Source organism: Carex rostrata, chromosome 3, assembly GCF_964058835.1.
Source record: "Carex rostrata chromosome 3, lpCarRost1.2, whole genome shotgun sequence".
NCBI lineage: Eukaryota > Viridiplantae > Streptophyta > Magnoliopsida > Poales > Cyperaceae > Carex > Carex rostrata.
This window is the reverse complement of record NC_135920.1, coordinates 419,388-445,030: the sequence shown is the minus strand read 5'-3', so window position 1 is coordinate 445,030 and position 25,643 is coordinate 419,388. Positions and strand designations below refer to the sequence as shown.

General features: G+C 35.7%; 3 protein-coding genes across 3 annotated transcripts; 2 read left to right on the top strand and 1 right to left on the bottom strand.

The window, feature by feature from the left end:
• Positions 1–431: 431 nt before the first annotated feature.
• LOC144551490 (uncharacterized) lies at positions 432–1,867 on the bottom strand. Its single transcript, XM_078299458.1, has 4 exons — positions 1,791–1,867; positions 1,068–1,264; positions 610–834; positions 432–523 (listed from the first exon to the last, which is right to left on the bottom strand). The coding sequence occupies exons 1-4, from the start codon at positions 1,865–1,867 to the stop codon at positions 432–434; spliced, it is 591 nt and encodes a 196-aa protein (XP_078155584.1).
• A 2,315-nt stretch (positions 1,868–4,182) lies between these two features.
• On the top strand, positions 4,183–4,881 carry LOC144551484 (uncharacterized). Its single transcript, XM_078299452.1, has 3 exons — positions 4,183–4,482; positions 4,574–4,776; positions 4,863–4,881. The coding sequence occupies exons 1-3, from the start codon at positions 4,183–4,185 to the stop codon at positions 4,879–4,881; spliced, it is 522 nt and encodes a 173-aa protein (XP_078155578.1).
• A 3,806-nt stretch (positions 4,882–8,687) lies between these two features.
• On the top strand, positions 8,688–25,318 carry SEC (Tetratricopeptide repeat (TPR)-like superfamily protein). The gene is made up of 28 exons (XM_078300201.1): positions 8,688–8,993; positions 9,454–9,599; positions 10,105–10,203; positions 10,442–10,492; positions 10,586–10,702; positions 13,470–13,526; positions 13,982–14,101; positions 14,817–14,879; positions 14,978–15,056; positions 15,468–15,577; positions 16,223–16,276; positions 16,359–16,426; positions 17,195–17,297; positions 17,697–17,899; positions 18,304–18,400; positions 18,980–19,051; positions 19,336–19,412; positions 19,830–19,940; positions 20,368–20,452; positions 20,776–20,943; positions 21,707–21,817; positions 21,911–21,997; positions 22,489–22,616; positions 22,905–22,987; positions 23,284–23,389; positions 23,671–23,817; positions 23,984–24,104; positions 24,883–25,318. The coding sequence occupies exons 1-28, from the start codon at positions 8,870–8,872 to the stop codon at positions 24,982–24,984; spliced, it is 2,889 nt and encodes a 962-aa protein (XP_078156327.1). The 5' UTR covers positions 8,688–8,869; the 3' UTR covers positions 24,985–25,318.
• The last annotated feature ends 325 nt before the right edge of the window (positions 25,319–25,643 follow it).

Sequence of the window (25,643 nt, the reverse complement as noted above, 5' to 3'; positions counted from 1 at the left end):
AGATCACAGTCATATGATCAAAATAAAATAAAACATCTATGCTTATTCTAAGATATTCAACTCTTGTTTTATCTATGGATAGTGGATACACGTGACTGACAAGATGAACAAACGATTTTTTTTAACAAGTCCCTCAAACATCTTATATTTACAAGGATGATCAAAGTGACTATGGACATAAAAAACAAAAAAACAGTAATCATATTATTTTTAACAAAATAACTTCTTAATACATTTGATCTATGTTTCTAAGAGAATCACATCAGAGATGCTTTCGTTGTTACGTGCAGGTTAAAGCAAATAACAATCCTTATAGCTGTTCTTTGTTTAGAAAACATGAAGTACTGATATCAAAATTTGGTTTTTCTTTTTCTTTTGGTATCAAAATTTGGTATAAACGAACTGTAAATAAATCTGCGCCGGAACATAAATTAGAGTAAAAAAAGAAAAACGTAAACATGAAAACGAAAGAAAATTAATCCACTCTTTATCATGAATCCAGCATCAACCAAATAATACTTTCCTACAAAAGTTTTTAGAAATAAACATTACAAAACATAAATTGTGCAATTCTTTTAAAATATAATTGTCTTACAAAAAAATTGTTACCTTGTGGTATTTTAAGAGGATACCTCTTAGTTAATGCATTTTTAATCATTTTTGAGTCAGATACCGTCCCCTCCCAACCCACCAAGACATATGTAAATTTTAGATCAAAGGTACACGCAGCCAATGCATTCATTGTTGGGTTGTATTTTCTACCACGGTATTTAGGAGCTTCTTTGTCATCAACTCTAGCCCTAACATGTGTACCATCGATAGCACCGACATAATCTTGTCATTGAAAAAATTAAAAAGTAATGACGAGTGAGTATCACATTGCATATTTGATGAATTTTACGGGCTTACAAGTAAATTAGAGTATACCTTAAAGTATGGATAAAATTTTTCATTGTTGAGTATTTCTCAAGGAGTTCTTGATCCATCAGGTTGGATTAAAAAATCTTGTTCTAACTCTAATACTGCTCTCATAACTCTATGAAAATCACGACTCACTGTAACTCTACCACGCCACCAATAGAATGCTGTTGGACAGTGTTTTTCATTATGACCAACCGCGTAGAGAAACCTTGCAACAAGCTCGTGGATGCGCACACGTCTACTTGGTCTAAGACCACCTTTTTCTTCTAACAAAGAAGACAAGTTGAGAAAGGAGCGAGCAACCATTCGAACTATGTCACGACATTGCCCGCTATGAAGAAGCCTATACATCAATTTATCTCTTTCGAGATCACAATCTGCTTTCAACTCTCGTTGAATGATGTCGCCATATTCAATCTATTGTTCTGACCAATTTGAATACCAAAACATGTATTTAGAACCATCAAATAGCGTCCATTACATTGAATTTATATAGAATGTGGTACTGCTGCGTTTTTATTCTTATTTTGCAGAGAAATTGGCAAAATCAGGGAAGTTTCTGACATTTTGAGATCTTGATGCGACCCGCATCATGGCCAACGCGAGTCGCATCACACCCTGGAGCTACCACAAGACGCGAGGCGCATCACGCAGGTCGCGCTGCCAATTCACGCGAGGCGCATCAGACAAGTTCCAACGCGGGTCCCATCACTGGTGATGCGACTCGCGTCGATGTTTCCCAGAGCATGAAGCGGAGGCCTAATGACAGCCCAGCAAAGGCCCAAATTTGAAGGATCGTTTGGGGAAAGCTATAAATAAACCACCCTCTGCCACTGGAGGGGGAGTTCAGAAAATTTAAGAATTCAAACCTCAAGGCCTTTGAAGTATCGCTCAAGAAAGAGGAGGAGCTGAGGAGGGAAGATTGGAAGATTCTTGCTAGATCCATTTCTTCATTCGGTTTTATCATGATTTCTTCTCTTATCTCTTTCTTTATGATGTTTGAGTAGATCTTTCTTGTTTCTAGAGTTGATGTAATCTAAAATTCTGTTTGTATGCATTGAACTTGAATTTGAGTTTTTCTTGTGTTTGATTGCCTGAGTATTATTCTTCCATTGCTTGATTGTGATTGTTTGAATAAATCTTGATGTCTACTGTTAAATGTTTCTTGCATCTCTTCTAGTACTTTGACCTTGATGTTTCTTGCAATTAGATAAAGTATTTGAGGTAGATCTTAGATCCGAGAGGTGAGATCAATAGTAATTGAGAGGTGAAATTTCCATCTATTGAGAGATATTGGATACCTTTAGCAAACCAGACAATTGACTTAGGTTGAACACCAGTAAACGAGAGTTTGAGGTTGTAGATCTAAGAAGGTGAAGTTGCATATCCTTACTAGGTTCATTAAGCCAATAAACGAGAGTTGAGGTTTAGGAATAATAGGTACGGTCAACAGATCCTTACACAAGCAGATAACTCAGAAACAGGTCAAATGCTGCATTCACTCGAGGACCACGCGGGTCGCGTGGGAGACCACGTGGGTCGCGTCACAAGGGTCGCGTGAAGGTCTAGAGAGGCAGAGTTGAGGATGAAATCTGAAACCCTAGAAACTTCGTTTTAGAATCAAAGTAAAACCAAACGTTTAATTGCTTTCCTTTTCTGTTATTGAACTTAGGAATTTAAACAAATCAAACCAATCTTTTCTCAAAATCTAGTACCTAAGTGAGACAAGCAAAGGTTTAGAGTTGAACTGTACCGTCCCTGAGGATCGATACCTGATTGTACTCTTGAACGAAAGTTGTGCACTTGCAACCTAATTCGAAAGCTAAATCACGGTTTAAAAGGGTACAACTAGCTGTATCTGAAACTTTGTGTATACACTTGCGTGTGAACATTGAACTTGATTAGCTTTCTCCCTCATCGTTGAATCATTAATTGGTAAGCATGACAACAAATGTATGCAGCTGCCAACATCTTGTTGAAAGTAACTAGCTTATTGTTTCTTTGTTCGTCCATCTAAGAAAAAGATAAAATTACCGAGTCATTAGTACCAGTACAAGTTACATTGAGGGAAAGGAACAGAGAGTGGTGAAATTACGTCCCTTCCTTAATATCAAGTAAATAAATTGAGTTGTAATTTTACAGTTAAATATGAAAATGGGAAAAAAAATAAGATTAACTTACTTGGTTAAACTGCACTATTCTCTTCAATATAACTATTCTTGTAAAGAGGATTGGGGCAGTAGGTCCAACAAATACAATATGACCCTACACATTCTCAAGTGTTTTCCTAATTTAATTAAATCTGCAATAAAATTTGTTTTATTGCTCTGTGTGGAGGAAGTTATAACATGGCCTTACATGTTGCATAAATTTAACCATAACTAATTTCAGGATTATATTATCACAGTACTATGCAAATTTATTTTGCTGCTTCGTATCACAGGTGCCAATTTGCTAGCAACTAATCAATGTTATTTACACATTATTAGAACTTAGAAGGCAGGACAAAATAAATACATAGGAAAACTATGTGTAAGTTACTACAATTTTGCAAATGATTCCGTGAACAAAAGCAAATGTTGTATCATAAAAAGAAAAGAATACAACACCACAATCTTGAAACTGATCAATTACTCTCTTGGTTGTTTTTTTAACTCTTGGAGTTAAAAATTCCAAAGAAATCAGAGAAGAACTTACCTGGCGACGCTGAGAAACTCATTGAGAGAAAGAATCGCACCAAGAGGAAGATAGCGTGGAAACTAAAAAGTGATTCACTTTTGTTTATGGAGGGAAAACGAAAATGAGAAGTGTCGACGGAGGCGGGAAAAAGGGCAAAATTGGTAGATCCGTTGGTGGGCCCGTTTTTTCTTCATCTAAACCCCAATTTAGGAGTAACCATTTTCAGTCGCGTAGGGTTAACTGCTAACTCTCTAACCATTTCCCTTCCTTCCGTATTTACATTGTGAAGTAGGTGAAACTCAAAAATTGTCGTCCCTCCCTTCCTTTCCCCTTTGTTCCCCCTTTCTAGAGCACACTCTAAGGCACGAACAATAGAGATGAAACTAAAAAATAGAGATATTTTATACTTTAGTCCATTATATTTTGTAATGTATATATATTAATACATTTTATTCTTTATAAAATGAAATTACATTGCATTTGATTTTTTGGCCCCCCGTCTCTATTTATATGTATTAATACATTTTAGTCTTCTTGATGTATATGCTTCTTCATAGCGGGCAATGTTGTGACATAGTTCGAATGGTTGCTCGCTCCTTCCTCAACTTGTGTTCTTTGTTAGAAGTAAAAGGTGGTCTTAGACCAGGTAGATGTGTAGGCATCCACGAGCTTGTTGCAAGGTTTCTCTACATGGTTGGTCATAATGAAAAACACCGTCCAACGGCATTCTATTGGTGGCGTGGTAGAGCTACAGTGAGTCGTGATTTTCATAGAGTCATGAGAGCAATATTAGAGTTAGAACAAGATTTTTTAGTCCAACCTGATGGATCAAGAACTCCTCGAGAGATACCCAACAATGAAAAATTTTATCCATACTTTAAGGTATACTATAATTTACTTGTAAGCCCATAAAATTCATCAAATATGCAATGTGATACTCACTCATCATTACTTTTTAATTTTTTAATGACAGGATTATGTCGGTGCTATCGATGATACACATGTTAGGGCTAGAGTTGATGACAAAGAAGCTCCTAAATACCGTGGTAGAAAAGACAACCCAACAATGAATGCATTGGCTGCGTGTACCTTTGATATGAAATTTACATATGTCTTGGTGGATTGGGAGGGGACGGTATTTGACTCAAGAATGATTAAAAATGCATTAACTACAAGGTAACCATTTTTTTGTAAGACAATTATATTTTAAGAGAACTGCACAATTTCTGTTTTGTAATGTTTATTTCTAAAAACTTTTGTAGGAAGGTATTATTTGGTTGATGCTGGATTCATGAAAAATGTTGTTCTAGCAATAATCTTTTTCGTCTATTTGACTAATTTGTAAAAATATACAATTATTGAATTTTACGATTTCTTCTATTTTTGAAAGCTATGCAGGTTCAAGTCAAATGTAATACTTGAACTGAAGAAATCATGAAGACACTTATCAATAATACAAATTGTAAAATCATAAACTTGGTAAAGTAAGTTTGTGACTGTTTAAACAGGGAACAAACGTTGGTAACGTTTGTAAAACGCTGTAACGTTTTCAGCCTGTCAGAAACGCTGAAGTAACAGCTTGATCAAACTCAGAAGTAATTGAAAACGTTGTAACATTTATAAAACGTTATAACGATTTGAGAATGTCAGAAATGCTGAAGTACAGCTGAATCAAATTCAAAATTGAATTACAAGCGTTGGTAACGTTTGTCAATCGTTATAACGATTTAATTAAATTAGCATTGTAATGTTTGACAAAGTTTTAACGTTTTAATTAAATCTGAGCTTCAGAAATTTCTTTTTTTAATCAATATTTTATAGTATAAAATATTACATAACATTTTATAATTGTTGATAACGTTTTATTGAGCTGTCAGAAAATTGAAACCCCAAATCGCATTTTGAACTAAAATTTTGTAACGTTTTAAGTCAAACAGCTCATTTTTGAGCTGTCTCTATAAATAGGGCTTTCTTCCCAAAGCATCTTAGCCGACCCTAAACTTTTAAAATGCAATTTTACGAGAGTTTTGCTTACTCCATTGTTGTGAGAGCTTAAAACATCAAAATCTCTCAAACAACCTCAAACCCACTTCACTAATCTTGAGTTAGATTATGTTAGAGTGATATTTTGAGTGTTTCTCTTGAGTAGCTTAAACTTTGATACCTTGTTCTTATCTCTAGTTGGCCGGTTGACTTCCCGCTTGGATTGTAAGGGCTCAACGATTCACAAGTTGTAATCCTTTCGTATTGAGTAATAGAAAGACACACCTAGAAGAGGTTGCGAAGTCCCGGAGACGTAGGCCTTTGTTTTGCCGAACTCCGTTAACATCCCGCGTGTCAAATTTCTCTAAACTCATTTATTTTACTTTCAATTGAATTTATTTCAGTTTTTGAGTGATTAACGGTGCATTTAGTATAACAATAAATAGTGGATTGATTACACCATATAGAGGAGAGCGATCCTTAATTTTATTTAATCTGGCCGATCCTTAATTTTACACCGTGACTGCTTTATATATAAAAGCATAATCGCATTACATTTTGATTTGATGCTAAATGCATATAAAATACATAAAATATTAAATCGAAAAAAATCAATTGAACCTTGTATCGGTACAGTATGTTTCCTAACTCAACGGTATCTACATTTGTGCGGTTACCACTACGAATACATATAAGCATTTAATCTTTTATAAGAGTAGCTAACTTATATAAAAACATAAAAAAAACAAAAAAATCAATTAAACTTTAATATACATAATTAAAAATTAAGAATTATGGAGGTGGTTTAGCTATTTTTGGAGTACACCGAGATATGTCCTTGTAAGGTGATATATACGTAGGGATCTCAACGGGTACGATAATGGTTGGGTGAAAGTATTTCCGTACCTGTATCCATTATAAATTGTCCGTACTAGTATCCGTACCCTTACCTGCTACGGATTACCTTATCTGTACCCTATCCTTATCCGTTATGGTTGTTAGAAAACGAAACGGTAGTTGATAAATAACGGGTAATGTTCTTCTTCAAAAAAAAATAACGGGTAATGTTAGTATAACAATTATTTTTATTATTTACTAGATAACACATTAAAACACATTCATTTCACACATACATACGTGTTATGAAGGTCTAAACTTTGTCGGGATTTGCTGAAATTTATTTATGTATTTTAGTAGTTAATAAAGCGTAACACAACTATCAAGACTAGTTGGAGAATAGATATTTATTGTTCATTAATATATAATTACTCGATTAGATAACGGGTGAGAAGAGCCTTTACCCTTATCCGTTTAAATAAGTAAAAAAAAATTATTCATACTCAATAAATTTATAAAAAGAAAGATAAGTCCAGCATGGATCAGATAAATGAATAAAAGGGTGTCATTGACATCCCTATATATACGTAATTAAGCTATAACCATAAATTAGAATAGATGGACTAAGTTAACTAATGTAATTGTGCATTGTTATTGAAGATTATTCATCATGCACTTCGTCAAGAAATAAAAATTTCCAAAGTAAATGTAAAAGCTATATGAAATGCTTGACATACAGTTTATTTGGATTACTGGACTGCGGATTGCAAGTTTGCTGCACTATTTATTTATTTATTATTTTTCTGCTAATACGACGTCCACAGGATAAATTTTGCAATTTTTTTTTAATAGAACAATAAAAGCGAATACCTGACCGAGAGATAGTATTTGCGTTTTAAATACCCGGAATCGACGAGAAAAAGTTGGGATTCCTTTCCTCTTCCGGCAGCGCTTGTCGGCTTGTCGCTTGAATTTGATGTCCAGATGCTTCCCCCTTTCATTCCGAGTGCGTATCCTCTGAGATATCTCAACTTTTGCGTGACCGACGTGTCCGGTGCCTATTCGGGGGTGATGTAGGGGGTCAGTATTATTTGTGCTTTGAGATTCGTGCATAGCGTATTTAAACGATTTGGATTTTACATAAAGTCACGCAAAGTTTGAGATATCTCAGAGGATACGAATTCTTTCATTCCTGCATTTACTTTTCGCCGCACCAACTCTCAGGCTTACTTCCCTAGACTCGGCCTAAACTAATAAATGAACGAACGAATGTACAAGGACCATATATTCTATTATCTTATAATTCTATACAGATAGAATCTCGCTTATTGTTTGGTGGAATTTGTTGATCTCAATGAGATTGGTTGTAACACTTTAGTTACATGTACATACATGTTTAATTGAATATAAGTTAATCAGTTATAAAGTGAGGAGTATTTTTATAATACTAAATTAACAATATTGAATTTACAAATATAACAAGAAACATATATGATCTTCTTTTGTTATTACGTATCATGATTATTTATATTGTTAAGTATTACGTATCATGATTATTTTTAACCGCGCTATAGATCTTTACATATCGCTCTATCTGTTTATCATCTTTAATGTTAAACAAAACGTCCATTTACATGTTTCGAACAACACATAAATCTTTTTATTGTGTTTAGAATATGCATTCAAGTTTCCAAATTTATTCTTTAGTATATAAGTATATGAAAAAAGATATTCCAACTCAAAGTCTTAGGATTATAACATATTTCTAAATAAGTTATTTTATGTTATGTGTATATTTTGTTGATAGAATGACTAAGCATAAATATAATTATGCTGTTAAAGCATTTTCAATCCTACGATTAGTTACAATCATAATATTGATCTCCACTATTTACCTATCAAATCAATTTTTTGCAACCATGCAAGGTGAATTTAACTCTACAGTTTATTTCAATTTTTATTTATAAAATCCATTCAATATTCTAATATGTTTTATTCCCCTGCAATTGTCGTTGAAGGTGCTATTGGTACGGATAAACCAGAACCAAGTAACGATTTACAAAACAGGAAAGTTCGCAGAGTGCGGATCCTCTGAGATATCTAACTTTTGCGTGACCGACGTGTCCGGTCCCTATTCGGGGTGATGTAAGGGGTAGTATTAAAGTCTGCTTTGTGATTCGTGCAGAACGTATTTAAACGGTTGAGATTTTCCATAAAGTCACGCAAAGTTCAAGATATCTCAGAGGATACGAATTCAAGTTCGCACAGGCATAGCTAAGCCTAAGCAGGCTTACAGTTCGAGAATTTTCTATTCCATATTTCTTGTCTCTCATCGGCGTGCTGCTCCCCCTCTCTCTCTCTTACGCGTCACCTCGCGTTTCGCGCGATCAAAGCTGGAGAGGCTTCGCGCCTTCGATCCTGGTCGTTAGATCTAGGGTTTGGCCAAAATATGCTATCCCGGGAGACACCGGTGCAGCCTCCGGTCGGCGTTGCCGACTGGATGAGGTGCGGTGGCGCGGAGCTCGAAGGGAGATCTGAGACCAAGGCTCTACTCCTCAACAAGCCACACGATCGTAAGAATTTTTTCCGTGGTTTCCTTTTCTGAATTATGGTTATGTAAAACTTTCTGTTCCAGTACCATAATATCGGTCAATTATGATATCACAGTTACTGATGTCTTACCATGTGTTTTCTCCGCATAACTATTATTTTTTTTCAGCTGCAATTACTAATTATTGATCAAAAAGTTTTCTCATTCTGTAGTCAAATCGATGCAGTTAGTCTTTTCAGATATTATTTTTTTTGGTGAAAACGAAGTCCCGCAGCCATAATTTCTACCCGGGAGGGGTGGGGGGGTAAACCTAGCACCCTGCACCTAAACCACTAAACTATTTACCCATTTTTATATCGATTGATTTCATTTTAATTGCTGATTAACGCGCTATTATTAACTGGTTTACTTGTGTTTATAGTAGCATTTATTCATGCTACTTAATTTAAACTGAATTCCATTTGAATGGCTTGTAATTGTAGTGAATGAAGAGACACTATTGTCGCTTGCACATCAAAATTACAAGGTGGGAAAGTACTCAGAGGCTCTCGAGCACAGCATTGCTGTATATGACACAAATCCTTGCCGTACTGACAATCTCCTCCTCCTTGGCGCCATTTATTACCAGGTCAGCTCGCTACCAACTCTTATTCGAAATATATTGCTTTTTTTAAGACAATTACGTACAGCGAGTGTGCATGCCTGCCTCTTCATTAGAATGACAATTTTTTGGGGACCCTTGACAAGCGGGAACTTGGTCTGCAGTTCTATACATCACAGCTGACTAGCCTTATTTAATATGAGAAGGATCTTTTGTGCTCTAGTTTTTTTGTTTGGAATTTGCTCCAAATATTTGTTCCTCTTAGGTTTAAGTGTAAAAGGATATTGTGTCTTATTTTCTAATGGTATGTGATATTTTCCTTAAGTGCAAAAGGATATTGCTCCAAATATTTGTTCCTCTCTGTTTGCATTTTAGTCTTTAATCTTTTGAGTTTTTGAGCTGCATTGATATTTCACCTGAAAAACCCAAATTTGATAGTCAGAAATGAGAAGAAGATTGTACTGATTGTTGTTCTTGTTCTGGATGTTTGCACTGGTTTGTTTTAGTCTTATTTTATGTTTGTTTCATGTAGTTGCGTAATTATGACATGTGCATAGCAAAAAATGAAGAAGCAATTGCCATTGATCCTCGATTTGCGGAGTGTTATGGAAATATGGCGAATGCTTGGAAGGTATTTGGTTATTGTTATTTCTATTCCTTTGAGCATTTTCTTCTTACTGTCAGACTTTGTTAGATATTCTAGCAGGACATTTTATTTTGTTAACAAATGGTTGATAATTCTTATATTTATTGCTGCTGCTAAAATTTTGAGATACATGGAGAACTTTTGGTATTCTTCTGTGCATGCCTAATTGCTATATCCATTGTTATGTCATGCAAAATGCTAATTGCAACTCCTCTCATTTCAGGAAAAGGGTGATATTGAGCGTGCCACCCGTTATTATTTAACTGCTATTCAGGTTTCCTTTTGGAACTCATCTCCCTCTTTCCCCTCTTGCATTCCATCTTGTTCATGTTTCGTTGGCTGATGTTACTTTATTTTTATTTCCTAGCTTCGGCCGAATTTTTGTGATGCTTGGTCTAACCTGGCTAGTGCCTACACCAGAAAAGGAAGGTTAACAGAGGCAGCTCAATGCTGTAGACAAGCTCTAACATTAAACCCTCATTTGGTGAGTTCTCATCAATTTCAGTTTGCAAGAGATTTGAATTGACTTTGTAATAGGTTTATGTTGGAATTTGAAACTAATTTGAGCATAAAATGTTGAGCTAAAAATATATATCTTAAAGAGTTTAGATGTAATTGATAAACTTGTTTAAAAAAAAGGTTAAACAAGTATTCTGAAGTCAGAAAACTGAGCTTTCAGAGCTTACATGTTACTGTAGAAACCAATGTTATTAAAACCAGACCGGACCGGACATCGACCCGGTAAACCTTCGGGTCAACGGTTCACTGGTCAGATTGGTGGGTCGACCGGTTCAACTGCATTTTCTTTTTTAATTATAAAATAAATGGACATTGACATACTAATACATGGACCCTAACATACTGTAATTGGATTAACTATTAAGTAAAGCTTATAATTAACTTAATAAGTAGTTTTGATATGAAATGGACTAATACAGTTTGGTTTGACCTTAATATGTTTATTTACATATGTTGCATGAACACTGGAAAACAGCTTCACATAATTTAGAATATTGAGCATTTCATCAAACATATTGAGAGCGTTAAACTATACAATACGAATAACGAAATTATGAGCTCGTCAAACTTCCAAATTCCAAATGCTACTTAGAGCAATGGAAAATGCTAAATTATTTGCATCCAAGCAATCTAAGGCACAACATAACATTTTGCAAATCTCATAATAGCATGTAGCCATATGCTCCAAGTGCTAGGCTGCTATGCATACACAACAACACAAGTAATGATAAGATTAAATTAATTTTTGAATGAGATTACTTGTAGGCTACAGCTTGGCTTAGAGCGTTGAACCAATGAAGTTAAGACTTGAGGATTCTCTTTTCATGCTTCGGTTTAAACTATAAATTAAGATTTTATGTTTTCCTAGTAACACGGATGGATATGTTTTTCACTTCCAAGGCTTTGTAAAAAGAGCTTTGCAAATCCAAAGATTATTACCTTGTAATAGCTTGAGGGCATTAAGCTTCAGTAAAATGTAAAAGAAAACCAATTATTTTCATAAAACTGCACTAATAATTTGGTTTGAACATTTTATCAAACACATTGAGGGCATTAGACTCTTACACTATGGGGTTAAATATCATCCTTCTAGGTGCCTTTTACAAACTGAAATGTCACAAATCATATGAGATACATTATTTGCTTTTGACTGCGAATTCTAATCACTAGAAGATGATGAGGATAAGCTTCTCTTTGATTGAATGATGAGCCCTTCACTGTAAGACTGGACGTGGGAAGATTTTGAAAAAAGATCAACACAATTTCTCCCATTTCCATCGATCTCTCCAAATTATGACAACTTTTCAATCCAACTAGAGAAAAGATGGGAAAGAGATCGAAAGAAAAAGGGAATCCAGAGAAAGAAAGAAGCATCGATAATATAGTCTGTAGACGCGAAGAAAACTTGGGTTTTTTTCTTTGAACGGTTCATCGTTTTTTCAAAAATATCGTTCAATTAACCCGGGCTTTGACCGGTCCAATTACTTATCTGGTCTATTCAGCAGACCGAACCGGTGTAGCCTCCGGGTCCGGTTTTAATAACACTGGTAGAAACTAAGTTTGCAGATCAGCAGAATTAAAAAAAAAACGTCGGATGTAAAAAAAGTGGGATTTGAAATACATCAGCTTATGTGCTTTTTCAATGGAATGTAATAACCAAAAAGTGAAATTTAAATTTGTACAGTTAAGAATATCTAGAATTTAACTGGTCCCTGAACTTAATAGTGTCTCAAGACCAAGCCAAGAATGAAAAGGGAGGCCAAATAAGCCCTGGCCTCCTCCTCCTCTCGCTCACTTCTAAACTTTAATCCCTGCCCACGCGTCACTTCTATGCGAGAGAGAGGGAGGGAGGGTAGCCACTGCCAAGATTTTTCAAAAAACAAAAGGGAGGGAGAGAGAGAGAGAGAGAGAGAGACGATGTCTGGATTCAGAGAGGCAGGCACTACCTTTTGGCCAAAGCCGAATCTACGGAATTTGGTTGCCAAGCAGGAGAAGCAAAAGGAGGGAGGGGAAGGTTGGGTAAAGAGAAGGAAAGAGAAGGGAGAGGAAAAGGAGATTTGCTGGAGCAAGAAAGAGTACAAGGGCTGTGAGCCCTATCCTAAACCTCTGTTAAACGTTACGTGGAATTTAAACAAAATGCAGATAGGCTTCAGTACTTTAATTGTATTGTTTACGACCCTGTTAAGTTTAAATTTAATTATCAGTATTTTATTTTTTTTTAAGTAGGGGCAGTTCTTTTCCTCTTTTGGAACTAAATTGGGCTGATTTTGTATGCTGTTATTTAAAGTATTAACATTTGTGTATAAATTGGCATTAACCTTATAAATTGGCATTTCTATATAAAACAGGAAACGACCCTAACTACACTACGATTCTAATTTAATAGCACAAGTGACCTAGCATATTTAGAACTAATCAAACTCTACACTGTCGCAACTGATGTCTCCATTTTTATTCGAATCAAGAGGAACTAGATGATGGTGAGACGTGCCACACTATCTTTCAATAAATTAATAAATGGGGAAAGTGATTAGGGTATTAGACGAGGGAAGTTCACAAAGCAAAATTAAGTGTTGTTGTTGCTCTTCTTCTGTTTGTCTTGATTCCTATTCTAATCGTCAAGATTGCTTCCGCTAATTGAAATGTCTTGCTGATGTACTCTCTATTATTCTTCTTTTCTAATTAAATTTAGTAGATAATAATATTTACCTGCTACTTTTCCTTCATTTCAGGTCGATGCCCACAGTAATTTGGGGAACGTAATGAAGGCCCAAGGTCTGATCCAAGAGGTAAGCCAATAATCATTTGGATACTGCTATTCTGCTTATTTCTTTTATATTTGTGTTCATCGGACATTAATAGGATGAACCCAACCTTTTTTCCCGACGTAAAACCTCAATTAGAATGTTTAAAAATATCTATAATTTTTTTTGCTGCTGAGTTTTAAGGAAAATTATAAAAAACATATAAAGCATATTTCTTTTCCAATGCAAAAAGGAGTGCCCATGAAAAAAAAATCATGGGCAATATTGTTATTGCACATGATTATTGCTGTGTAACCAGAATTGGCAAATTATAAAACAAATTAATGCATATATTTCCTCAAATTATTGCCGGGTCACCATAATTAGCAAACATCTTATTCCTCGTTAAACTATTGTGCCCATCATAAGAGCCTGTACACTGCAACCAGGTTATTTTTCTTTTTTCTTATTTTTGTAATTCACGGGGCAATATGTTTCAGGCTTATAACTGCTACCTTGAGGCATTGCGCATTGACCCCACCTTCGCAATTGCGTGGTCTAACCTAGCTGGTCTGTTTATGGAGGGTGGTGACCTTAATAGGGCACTTATTTACTACAAGGTTGTATTTTGTTTGTATTCCCTTTCTCATATATCTAGCAAGGATATCATACCGGACAATGCCCCTCTCCGCAAGTACCTGCTGGTACTTCCTAGCCAGAGATTGATTCCGGATGAATCACAATATATTTTATTTTTTGTTTGTTTTGCTTTATTGCTGTCATCTTGTTTAATTGGTTTAATAATTTCTCGATGGTTTAGTTGCGCCTAAAATATCAACCCATTATATTGGACCCATGCCACTTTGGTGCTGTGGAGCTTCATTTATATATCTGATTGTGCATTTGCTCTTCTTACTATATATTCTTTTCATCATATATAGTAACTCATCTTTAGTCTTATGATATGGCATAACTTACCTTTGTTAATTAAAGAAGTGTTCCATTTTCCTAGGTGCCTCTACTTTTTAAATCCTTAATAACAGAAAAAAAATCTAAAGTCAAATAACTAAATAGATCCCATCTAACAGTTCTATATTTGTTATTTGAGTTCTATAAATTTGCTATTAAGTATTGAAAAACATGAAGACATGGCAAATGGTATCATTTGAACCATCTTCAAATTATTTATACTTAAACTTGTATAGCAACTGGCTAATTTTTATTTGACTCTCCGTAAGGACACCAGCTAAGATGTGTCTTCTTGAATGGCGAGAAGCAATCTTGAATTTATCAGTCAGATATCCCTAACAATTTTCCAAATTCTGGTGTTCGCAGGAAGCTGTTAAGCTTAAGCCGTCCTTTGCTGATGCATACCTTAACCAGGGAAACGTGTACAAGGTAAGTCTCAGGAAATTGTGGCAAAAGATAGAAAAAGCCATTGTTAGATGTTGGGAATGGGAATAAAACAATATACATCTCTTTTTTACTTTGTTCAGGCAATGGGGATGCCTCAGGAGGCCATTTTATGCTACCAACGTGCACTCCATGCTCGCCCCGACTATTCAATTGCTTATGGTAAGTGCTAACATGTTATAGATGATTCTTTTGAGGATGGTTGAGAAGTAAATAGAAATACAAAATCTTTAGTGTCTTCTCAAGTTTTAAGGACATGGGACCGCATTCATATGCTTATACATGTCTTGTTGCATGTATGCTGGTATGTGCCCAGTACAGGTACTGTGACAATACTGTACTAACTAGTGCCAGTTGGTAACCCACACAGCACTGAGCATATGTGAAAACAATTGACGGTTTTATCTCGTTACTTATTCCTCAGGTACGAAAAGTTAAAAGAGTTTAAGCACTGGTTCAACCATGAGAGAATGAATAGTGCCTTTCCTCTTTTTCCCAATTTGAAAACTGTGTGGGGCCCGGTAAAAACAGTAGTATAATAGAAAGGTAAGGGGGCCACAAATTTACATGCAGGTAATCTTGCGAGCACCTACCATGAGCAAGGACATCTTGACTTGGCAATTGTACACTACAATCAAGCTATCATCTGTGATCCAAAATTTGTGGAGGCATACAACAACCTGGTACGAAATTTAATTTTCTGCTTGTAGTTTGAATTTCTTGTATTTTTGTTGGATGATACACCTTTATACTCGTGGCTTGCATAACATGCTATCAACTTGCGTTAACGTTTAGAATTGGCTGACATTTTATGTGATCCAAATGGGGTCCATAGAATAACATGGAATTGCTTTACTAACTCTTTTAATTTTGCTTGGGCCTTTTGTCGAGAAATGTGCATTCTTATACACCTATCCAACATGGAAGCATCTAATAGCTTAGGAAATCACAGGGAACAAAAATATGTTTAAGTCGCTCCTCCAAAGGGAGACATCTTATTCAAGGGAAAGAATAGGGATGCAGGGTTGAGATATTCCTCCTGTCTTGCATGTTTTATAGGAAATTGTTGTTTGTTTATTTATTTTTTCTTGTTTTTTGGGGGTTCCGAGGACAGATATATGATACGCATATGGTTCGACTTTAATTTCCTGAGGACAGTTAGCACACAATAACTTTTGCTTCTTTATTTGTTTCCTTCCTTTTTGGCAATTTCCACTGTAACTCTTGCATTTTCATATTTCTACTACCTCAAGATTTTAATTTTGGATAAATCCTGTTTGCTTGGATATTGTGAACCAATGTGGTAAAGTATCTATTTGAACATGCAGGGCAATGCACTAAAAGATTCTGGCAGAGTAGAGGAAGCAATGAATTGCTACAGAGTACTTCTCTCTCTCTTTTCTTTCTCTCTGAAGTAGCTTATATGTGGCAAGCTAATTCTTTCTTTTTTACTACTGTGTATAGTCTTGTCTCGTCATGCAAGGAAATCACCCACAAGCACTCACTAATCTGGGAAACATTTATATGGAATGGTAATAGTTCTATTTTTGTTAATCTATATCTTCAGGAGGTTAGTGCTCAACAGTATTATCAACATAAGATATTTTCCTGGTTCAACAATCTTTTGGAATCTTAAAGGTCTATTTTTTTAGTTGCCAATAAATGAAAAGATGTATTATACCTGATTTTCATTCTAGTCCAGTGATATTAGTTCCGGTACTAAGCTGGATGTAGGAAGGAGCTACCTATACTGCATAGTAGCATTCTTGTTTTGTTTGACTTCTCTACCTTCTGTATTAAAGTGCGCAATTTAATAAGAATTTGTGTAAATTGACATTTGATCAAGGTTTGTTTGTATAATCTTTGGGTGGTTAGGGTGATAGTTGGAATAAATTGGGTCTTAGCTGATAATAAATGGAGGCATATATTGTCTCTCATTTTGATTACAGTCCGGCAATACTAGTCCCGGTACAAAGCTGCATGTAGGCAGGCATTACCTGTACTGCTTAATTGCTTTATCTCTTTTATTTTAGCATTTTATTGACATTTTTACCTTCTTTTAAAAGCGCACAGATTAATATGAATTTGTGTAGGTTGGCATTTAATTAAGGGTGACAGTTGGAAAAAAATTGGTCTTATTTACTATTTGGGAACATATTACTATATCAACTATGTAATGTCACCAATATAATCCTTGGTTAAGAATCAGGACCTTTCTGCTGATTCTTCGTGATCATATCCTGAGTCATTTTGAAAAATTTGATCAATTTAACTTGGAGGATATTTGTTTGTTACTGTAGGAACATGGCTACCTTGGCAAGTTCGTTTTACAAAGCAGCGATAGCTGTGACCACTGCACTGTCTTCTCCGTTCAACAACTTGGCTGTCATATACAAGCAACAGGTATTTGTTGACTTGCATAATTGCTTCTCCACCATGTATTTGGTGATTCCAGTAGCAGAACTTCAGATATGCAAAACATTTTCCTAGATGAAGCTTGAATGAATGTTGTGGAGCACACGCTGGAGTCTAGAAACTTTCCTTTTATAATGGATATCTCTGCATTGTACATTATGCAGTGTGTTTAGTAATTTATTTTTTGGACAAACATCATTGAATGAGGCTTTAGATTATGTACAAATGTTGGTTTGATCTTCTTTCTGGGCCATATTATAAAGATGAAAAATATAGCATTTAGTATTTGAGGTGTGATGTTGGTTCTGCCCTGAATTTTATCAGCTTAATCACATGATTTCCTATTGGAGGTATCAGTTCAACCAATTTCATGTCATGATTTGACAGGGAAACCATGCTGAGGCTATTCTATGCTACAACGAGGTACTAAGAATAGATCCGATGGCGGCGGATGCATTGGTCAATAGGGGAAACACATTGAAGGAGGTTGGTCGTGTCAGTGAGGCCATTCAGGATTATATACGAGCAGTTACGGTTAGGCCAACCATGGCTGAAGCCCATGCAAACCTTGCTTCAGCTTACAAGGACAGGTAGAACTACATTTGTTTTTCTTAGCTACAATTCTGTTTAGTAAAAGTTCAATCCTTGTTTAAGCTGATTAACTTTAGATGGTTTTTATACTGGCCGTCAGTTTGAGTCTAATTGCCGTCGAGTCTTTCATTTGTGAAATAATTCATGCTCTTTGCAACCTGAACAATACCTTTGTTTCCTGGATTTCTCAGAGTTGGTTTTTCAAGTCATGTTGTAACATAAGGCAATTAGCTAAAATTAAGGTGCAAGTTCGAATAATAAATTACTTTCACTGACCAAACTATATCTTCTGTCTTGGCTACTGTGGGGGGGTAGATTCGCAGGGAATGGACTTTTGCTGCATTAGTTTTATGTGTTTAGGTTGTATCTGTGGTCTGATTTTGTGAGATGCCTTCATTTGCAGTGGATTAGTGGACCCAGCTATAACTAGTTATAAACAAGCTTTGTCACTGCGACCCGACTTCCCAGAAGCTACTTGCAACCTTCTGCATACATTACAGGTGAGCTACTGCTTTGTGGTTATTTGAAGTCAGCTTTTAATACCCCTTAAACTCTTTTTATTGACTTTTTTTTCTGGTGAACTGTCAGAATATCTTGATAAACTCCTTTATTTGTTTGCTTGTTTTGCCTAACCCCGTTTCGCTAAAACAATCTTATGATTTGCATTAATTTAGCATCTAAAGTGATATCCTCCATTAATTGTTGGCTTCTGTCAGTTTACCCATTCCACTAAAGTGACTGTAATGTGTCTGTATGTTTGATTAACAGAATAATACTTGTTTTGCTTCAAGAATTCTGAAAGATTCATTATTTGTAGCACAGTTCTGAACTAGTTATGTTCAAACATAAATTGATTGGTTTTGTCTTGATAGGGTATTACATTAGTTTTCTCTGTTTTTCTATAAACAGTAATGAGAGCATGGAATTAAAGGTAAAATAAAAGAGATACAACTTAACCCCCTTACTGCGGCGAAACAGAACTTTTGAAGGTCTTGAGTAAACAAAAATGTTAAGGGAACCTCAGTAATTTTATCCTGTTCTCACGTACTCCCCCTTGTCTTTGTTTTCTTGGCGTGCAGTGCGTCTGTGATTGGGAGAACAGGGATCAATTGTTCCTTGAAGTTGAAGATATTATCAGACGGCAGATCCAGGTTATAAATCATTCAATTCTTTTTAGATATTCTGCTTCAGCAGTTGTAGAATGTCTCAAATTCTAGTGTAGTTTAGTAATTGGCACATCTATCATCTTAAGTATTAAGTTCTTTCCTTTCAAAGAGACCGGCCATTATTCTGGTGTAGTAACAAAAGGATCTCTTCTTGGGGCTTTTCTTGTATTTACATCTTCTCATAGGGTTTTCATATCTGGTACATCTTTTTTTATTAATTTCTTTTGTATTGGATGGCAAATGTAATTAAATATTATTCTACGGTACAGAATAATATCCTCCCAAGTGTGCAACCATTCCATGCTATTGCTTACCCGATTGACCCCATACTTGCATTGGAAATCAGGTACTAGACCTTTACTTATCAAAATGTTTAATTTTACTATAAAAGATCACATAATTTTGCTTTTGGCCCCAGATATACATTTCTCACTTATGGTATTATTACATTTTGTAAATTTCCATGAATGATCGGCATAATGTGTTATTCAGTTTAATTTCATTCGCTCAGTTCTCCAAGGAATTTATCAAGGTTTACTTTCCTATAGCAAGACATTAGTGAATAGAATAAGTGAGAGTTATATCAAGATTGAAGCATGTTCTGGAAAGACCATGTACATACCTCCAGTGAATCCAAAACAAACAGCAATGATTAGGGGGAGGGACAAATGGTCTTTACCTGTAGAACATAACATTTTTCTTTTATAAGCATAATTATGGTTGCAATTGAATGGAAACAATGCATTTTCTTGTTTTGTTTCAGCTGCAAATATGCTGCTCATAGTGCTTTGGTGGCCTCCCGTTTTGGGCTCCCTCCTTTTGCCCATCCACCAGCAATTCCTGTTAAAAAAGGTCAAGGTCGTTTAAGAGTTGGGTAAGTCACATTTCAATTCTTATATTTCTTCGTTTACTGGAAATAGAGTTCATGTTCTGTACCAGTTAAGTTAGGTCCCGCCGAAGGCACACTGGGTTAAGATCAGAATCTTGGTTAAGGCCAGGTGGCAGATTTTGAAAGTGGCATTTATGTCATAGTGGAGGGTTGGTGTCCGCTGAAATCTTGAATAGGTTCAACTGAGTGCAAACTCTGTTCATATTAGATTGGAAACATAGTTGGGTGCTAGCTAAATTATTGAAACTTGCTTCGATATGTAATTACAGTCGTGTCAACAAATTAAGTCTCAAGTGTAAATTGATGATTAATATGTCTCAGTTTTACATTGGTGCTCTCTTCATACCTACTTGATCACAAGTGTTGGTTTACTCAACTGGTTAAATTTGGTTGTCTTGTTGAATTTTTTCAGGTATGTTAGTAGCGATTTTGGTAACCATCCTCTTTCACATCTCATGGGATCCGTTTTTGGGTTGCATAACAGAGACAACATTGAGGTTATTAACTTAATTCAATTCTTGTATGTGATGTTCACTACCTTAGCAGTAGCTGTTGGGTTCAGAAATTCATATCACCAGTATAGATTGAATTCTGTGATTGCTGAACTTTCTAGAGATGTTTCAGTACCGAAGTTGGGGGTATTTCTAAAAGTACCATTAAATAGGGTGTGCAACAGAGCTTTGAGATTCTTTAAGAGCTGTATTTGATTATTCAACAAGCTCATGAAGAAGTAATGAATAGGAATTTAACAAAATCTGAAAAGCTGAGATAGTCAAATTTGTGTTTTGGATATTTACTCACGCAAGGCTAATACTTGTAGGTATTTTGCTATGCTCTTAGCCCAAATGATGGTACTGAGTGGAGGCAAAGAACCCAGTCTGAAGCAGAGCATTTTATCGACGTCTCTGCCATGACATCTGATATGATTGCTAGATTGATCAACCAAGACATGATCCATATCCTAATTAATCTCAATGGTTATACCAAGGTTAATTATTATTCTGTATAATTTTTGGGCTATATACATTAAGCACTGAAAGCTTAACCGGAGGCTTTTTGAGATCTTTGGCTACTTGTGCATTTTTTTTTTAAAAAAAGAAAAAGAAAATTACCTGCAAATAGCATCCAAGATTTCTCGTAGTCACGACTAACATCAGATACAAATAATAATTAACAATAGCCATTAAGAAGCGACTGCCATTAAATACTTTGTCTGTTTCCGAATACATTTTATTATTCTCATGATAGCAACAACCATTTAATCCTTGTTTTCAAATAACAAAGCTAGTGTTGTGCTAGTTTGATAAAAAAAAAGGGTTATTCTGTTTAAATGTTGACAGCTTTGTCTCATTGTACGATCTTTGATTTCTGCTAAAGCAAATTGGGCTAAAATTATTCCCATATTACTGGGACATGAGATCACAAAATTGTATGGACAGTTGTTTGATTTATTTGACTGGCGATGAAATGGTTTAGGTTTAAAATCTTTTGTTTGTTTTGCTTGACATATTTATGTTGGATGCATTGCTGATAAGCTAGAAGATAATAATAGTTGTTAGAAAATGTTGGGGGTGTTACCTGAGAATTTGTTAAGCAATTGGGTGCAATTTCTACAAATTAAAACTGAAACAAGCAACATGGATGGCCACTGTTATTTAGTGTGGTCCAATTATGGGTTAGGGATCCAAAACTCTAATAACCAGTGTAAATTAAAATTTTCCTGCTGAATTATCTGCTTTCTTATTTTTCAGGGGGCAAGGACTGAAATTTTTGCGATGCGGCCATCTCCAATCCAAGTTTCCTACATGGGGTTCCCTGGGACTACTGGTGCAACATATATTGACTATTTAGTAACTGATGAGGTTGAACATCTGATTTTCTGACTTCCTTTCCAGTTTCCACTTTCAAGTATGAATTAGTTATTTAATATTTTTTTCTTTAATTTTTTTTTGCAGTTTGTGTCACCAATGCAGTATGCACATATTTATTCAGAAAAGCTTGTACACCTTCCACACTGTTACTTTGTGAATGACTACAAGCAGGTAAATTATCGAAGTTCTTACTTCTATACTGATGTTGGTTGTTGAGGGAGATTTTGTCCAAACCCCAGTAAGAGGAATAATTTGAGGCAGGTCAAAAATGGATAAAGTAGGTCAAGACCAATGGGTCGAATAGGTCATACAACAAAAAATTACCACAATTGCTGCAGCATTAGACCTAATAGTTGCTGCACCAATCTGGTGTGCTATTGTTTCGACATTTTGTTATCTCTCTTGAAATCAATTTTGTCACGTCTTCAATTGCTTATTTCCAAAACCTCATTTGAACTCCAAATTAAAGAGAGAGAAAGTAATGCAAGATAGAATAAAACAAATTAGCGGTCTGTCTGTGACCCTGTGATACAGATCTGTACTGTTGCATGTCCTCACTTGAACACTTTTGAAGACATTTTGTGCATACAACTCTGAGATAACAGCAAGTAGGATGAAGTGCTTGTTTTTAGTAATAATAGATTCTCTTTTATAAATGACAGGCTAACCGGAATGTGCTGAGCACTGTGTGCCCTCATAAACGGTCAGATTATGGGCTGCCAGAGGATAAAATTATTTTTGCTTGTTTTAGTCAGCTTTATAAGATGGATCCAGATATATTTAACACTTGGTAAAGTTTCTAAATATACATTTCCAGAAATCATGCATGACATTGATTTTGTTTTTTTTTAACTCAGAGATCGCTGGGCCAACATATTATATTACAACAACTTATAAAGTTTTCAAAAAAATCATTTCAACAGATGAATTAAGCATCCCAATGGAACTTTATCAGATAGTGTTCAATTACCATTTGCTCGTGAAAGCAATGATGTCAACATTAAGATGCCTTTTCTTTACACTTGATTAGCAATTTTGACATAAAAAGCCTCATGCTCCTCTTATTATTGTTTGCAAGGTGCAATATTCTCAAACGGGTTCCAAACAGTGTGATGTGGCTTCTTAGGTTTCCAGCGGCCGGAGAGATGAGAGTGCGTGCTTGTAAGTATTTAGTAGCAAACAAAAAGAATATTATTTATATTACATATTGATAGACGGATACCATTTTGGACATTCAGTTTAAAATTTCAATCTTGAAATTTGCTCCATTTACTTGTTCATTTACAAATAGATCTTAAGGGTGAATTGGGGCTTCATTGGGGTTTAAGTTGATTCAGGTCTAAATTGGGTGAAGTTGGGAGCATTTTTTAAAACTGCCAATATTGAGGTATAAACGTTACTCTTAGCTTTCATACATCATTCTTAGATTTTTTTTGTGTGTGTGTGTGTGTTGGTAGATGCTGCCTCGAAAGGTGTAAGGCCAGAACAGATAATTTTTACGGATGTAGCTGTGAAAGATGAGCATATAAGACGGAGTGCCTTAGCTGACCTTTACCTTGATACGTATGAATTCATACTTCTATTCTTATTCCCAAATTCTTTCATATTTGAACTGTGATAATTTACGCCTTTTGATTTGATCCTGACACCAAGCTTGGTTATTACATTTTAATCTATTTACAAAAGATTAGTGACTACCCAGCCATCTTCAGCATGTTAATAGAAGTAAAAAATAGTAGACTACATGACACTTGCGCTGTTGCTATCATTAAAATGATTATTTTATTATTGTTTGCTTAATGGTACAACTAATTGTCACTTGCCTATTTATTTCTGTTGGTCAGACCATTATGCAATGGGCATACTACTGGTACCGATGTTCTGTGGGCTGGTTTGCCTGTGATAACTTTACCTCTGGAGAAAATGGCTACTAGGGTTGCTGGTTCTTTGTGTATGGCAACTGGCCTTGGCGAAGAGATGATTGCTTGGAGGTAGGTGTTATAATTCTATTTGATTTATCGGTGCAGAATGCCATGCTTCTATAATCATTATAATAGCATCAAGTACTTCAGTACTTGTTTAGAGTCAGTTAACTTGTACCAGCTAGTTTTTGACTTGCTGTTTTCTGTTGCCTTTTTTGTTCTTTGTTCTTTTTAGTATGAAGGAGTATGAAGAGAAAGCAGTTGCTTTAGCTCTCGACCCCTCCAAACTCCAGTCACTAAGAACTAGGCTCATGGAGGCCCGTCTGACTTGCCCTTTATTTGACACTCATAGATGGGTTAGTTTTCAAGTATTGTCGTTTCTGGTTTGACATATTAACCATTATGCAGTTAAAACAAAAAAAATACTCTAGTGCAATTAGCACCCAATTCCTGGTTGCCTGTGACAACGTGAAGCATTTTTAAATCACCTCAAATATGAATATTCTGCATTTGGCAACAGTAGTATCCAGCGTTTCAAAATGCGATCGCATATACGAGTATTCGGCCGCCTGTCTGTGGTTTGCATATACGGGTGTTCGGCTGCCTGACACAATATGCAGGGCACATGTGGCCTTGTCGTGCGTGTCTCTGGCTTGCATATACGGGTATTCGGCCGCCTGACACAATATGTAGGGCACATATGTGGTTCTGCCACACGGTTTGACTTTGAGGCAAGCCACAGATAATCAGCGCACACGAGGCATACCTCAAAATTGGCTTTAAAAGGCTGCTATTCTGTGATTCAAACTGTGGACTTGAGTGTTCTTATCCAAGCGTTGGACCATCAAGCTTGCTCACGCTCATGTGCACACACTTTAATTAATTAATTATATTCTTTGTATGAAATACATTGCAAGAGAACTGAAATCCATAAAATTAAGTTGCACATATGTATCTGCATATAAATCCATTTTTATAGCTTTTACAAGAAAATTCATTGTTCTTGTTTTCATGGGGGGGCATTTCATTTTTTGAGTATTTTGCATGACCTGCCATTGTCCTATCAAGCCAAGGATACAGACTTCCTTGCACCTTGAAGAGTACATAAATATTGATGTTGGCTGATGGTTTCAGGTTCAAAATCTGGAAAGGGCCTACTTAAAAATGTGGAGCTTGTACTGTGGTGGCAGCCACCCTCAGCACTTCAAGGTGACAGAGGATGATACTGAGAGATAGAAGCATACCGGTTTTGTATAGAAAGCAAAGAGCTGTGTGCTACCATGGTGTATCAAGTGCCGTGCCCATAGTGTATATGTTAGGTGTATCTATATTGTATGAGTATTAATTTTAGTGGGTATTTGGGTTAGCTAACTTATTGCTAGTTTAAAAATGCCGGTCTATTGTAGAGTTGTATCAAGCTTTTTTTAGAAATGGTCAGGACTATTGCTCAGGGGCTATAGATGATTGTGAGGTACCCAAATGCATAGTTTAGGTTCTGTTGTGCTTATTTGGTTGGTCTGTGTATTGTGTTCTATTAGATATTTTGTTGGCTGTTTTTTAGCCTTTGATATGTTTTCCCTAATACCATATTGTTGTGTTCCCATGATAGGCAGCCCTCCCCGATGTAAAAAGATCTGAAATTAAAATTTTCTAACTGAACTTTTAAATTGAAGCACCTGGTTTTCACTTCCTAGCATAAATTTTGGTTCGCATACGGGTAGTGCGGTTTTTAGTTTCTTAAAAAAATGTTTAAGCTCCTGCAGGAGGGATAAAAGAAGGTAAAATTGCTTCGTAAAAGCTTTAATGGGTCAAGAGAGAGCAAATTGGTTTCCCATCTAAAGCATGAGGTCTTCAATTTTTTGTGAAATAAATAGCACAGCTCGAAACATCAAAGA

Bases quoted from the DNA above. Each gene is read 5' to 3' on its own strand.
- LOC144551490 (XM_078299458.1), bottom strand. From the start codon at position 1,867: ATGGATCTAGCAAGAATCTTCCAATCTTCCCTCCTCAGCTCCTCCTCT. The intron at 1,265-1,790 runs GTTTGAATTCTT...ATTGATGTATAG, and splicing joins GATACTTCAAAGGCCTTGAG to GCTTCTTCATAGCGGGCAAT. The intron at 524-609 runs GTAACAATTTTT...AAACTTTTGTAG, and splicing joins TCCTCTTAAAATACCACAAG to GAAAGTATTATTTGGTTGAT.
- SEC (XM_078300201.1), top strand. From the start codon at position 8,870: ATGCTATCCCGGGAGACACCGGTGCAGCCTCCGGTCGGCGTTGCCGAC. The intron at 10,703-13,469 runs GTGAGTTCTCAT...CCTTCATTTCAG, and splicing joins TAACATTAAACCCTCATTTG to GTCGATGCCCACAGTAATTT. The intron at 14,880-14,977 runs GTAAGTCTCAGG...TACTTTGTTCAG, and splicing joins ACCAGGGAAACGTGTACAAG to GCAATGGGGATGCCTCAGGA.
- LOC144551484 (XM_078299452.1), top strand. From the start codon at position 4,183: ATGGTTGCTCGCTCCTTCCTCAACTTGTGTTCTTTGTTAGAAGTAAAA. The intron at 4,483-4,573 runs GTATACTATAAT...TTTTAATGACAG, and splicing joins AATTTTATCCATACTTTAAG to GATTATGTCGGTGCTATCGA.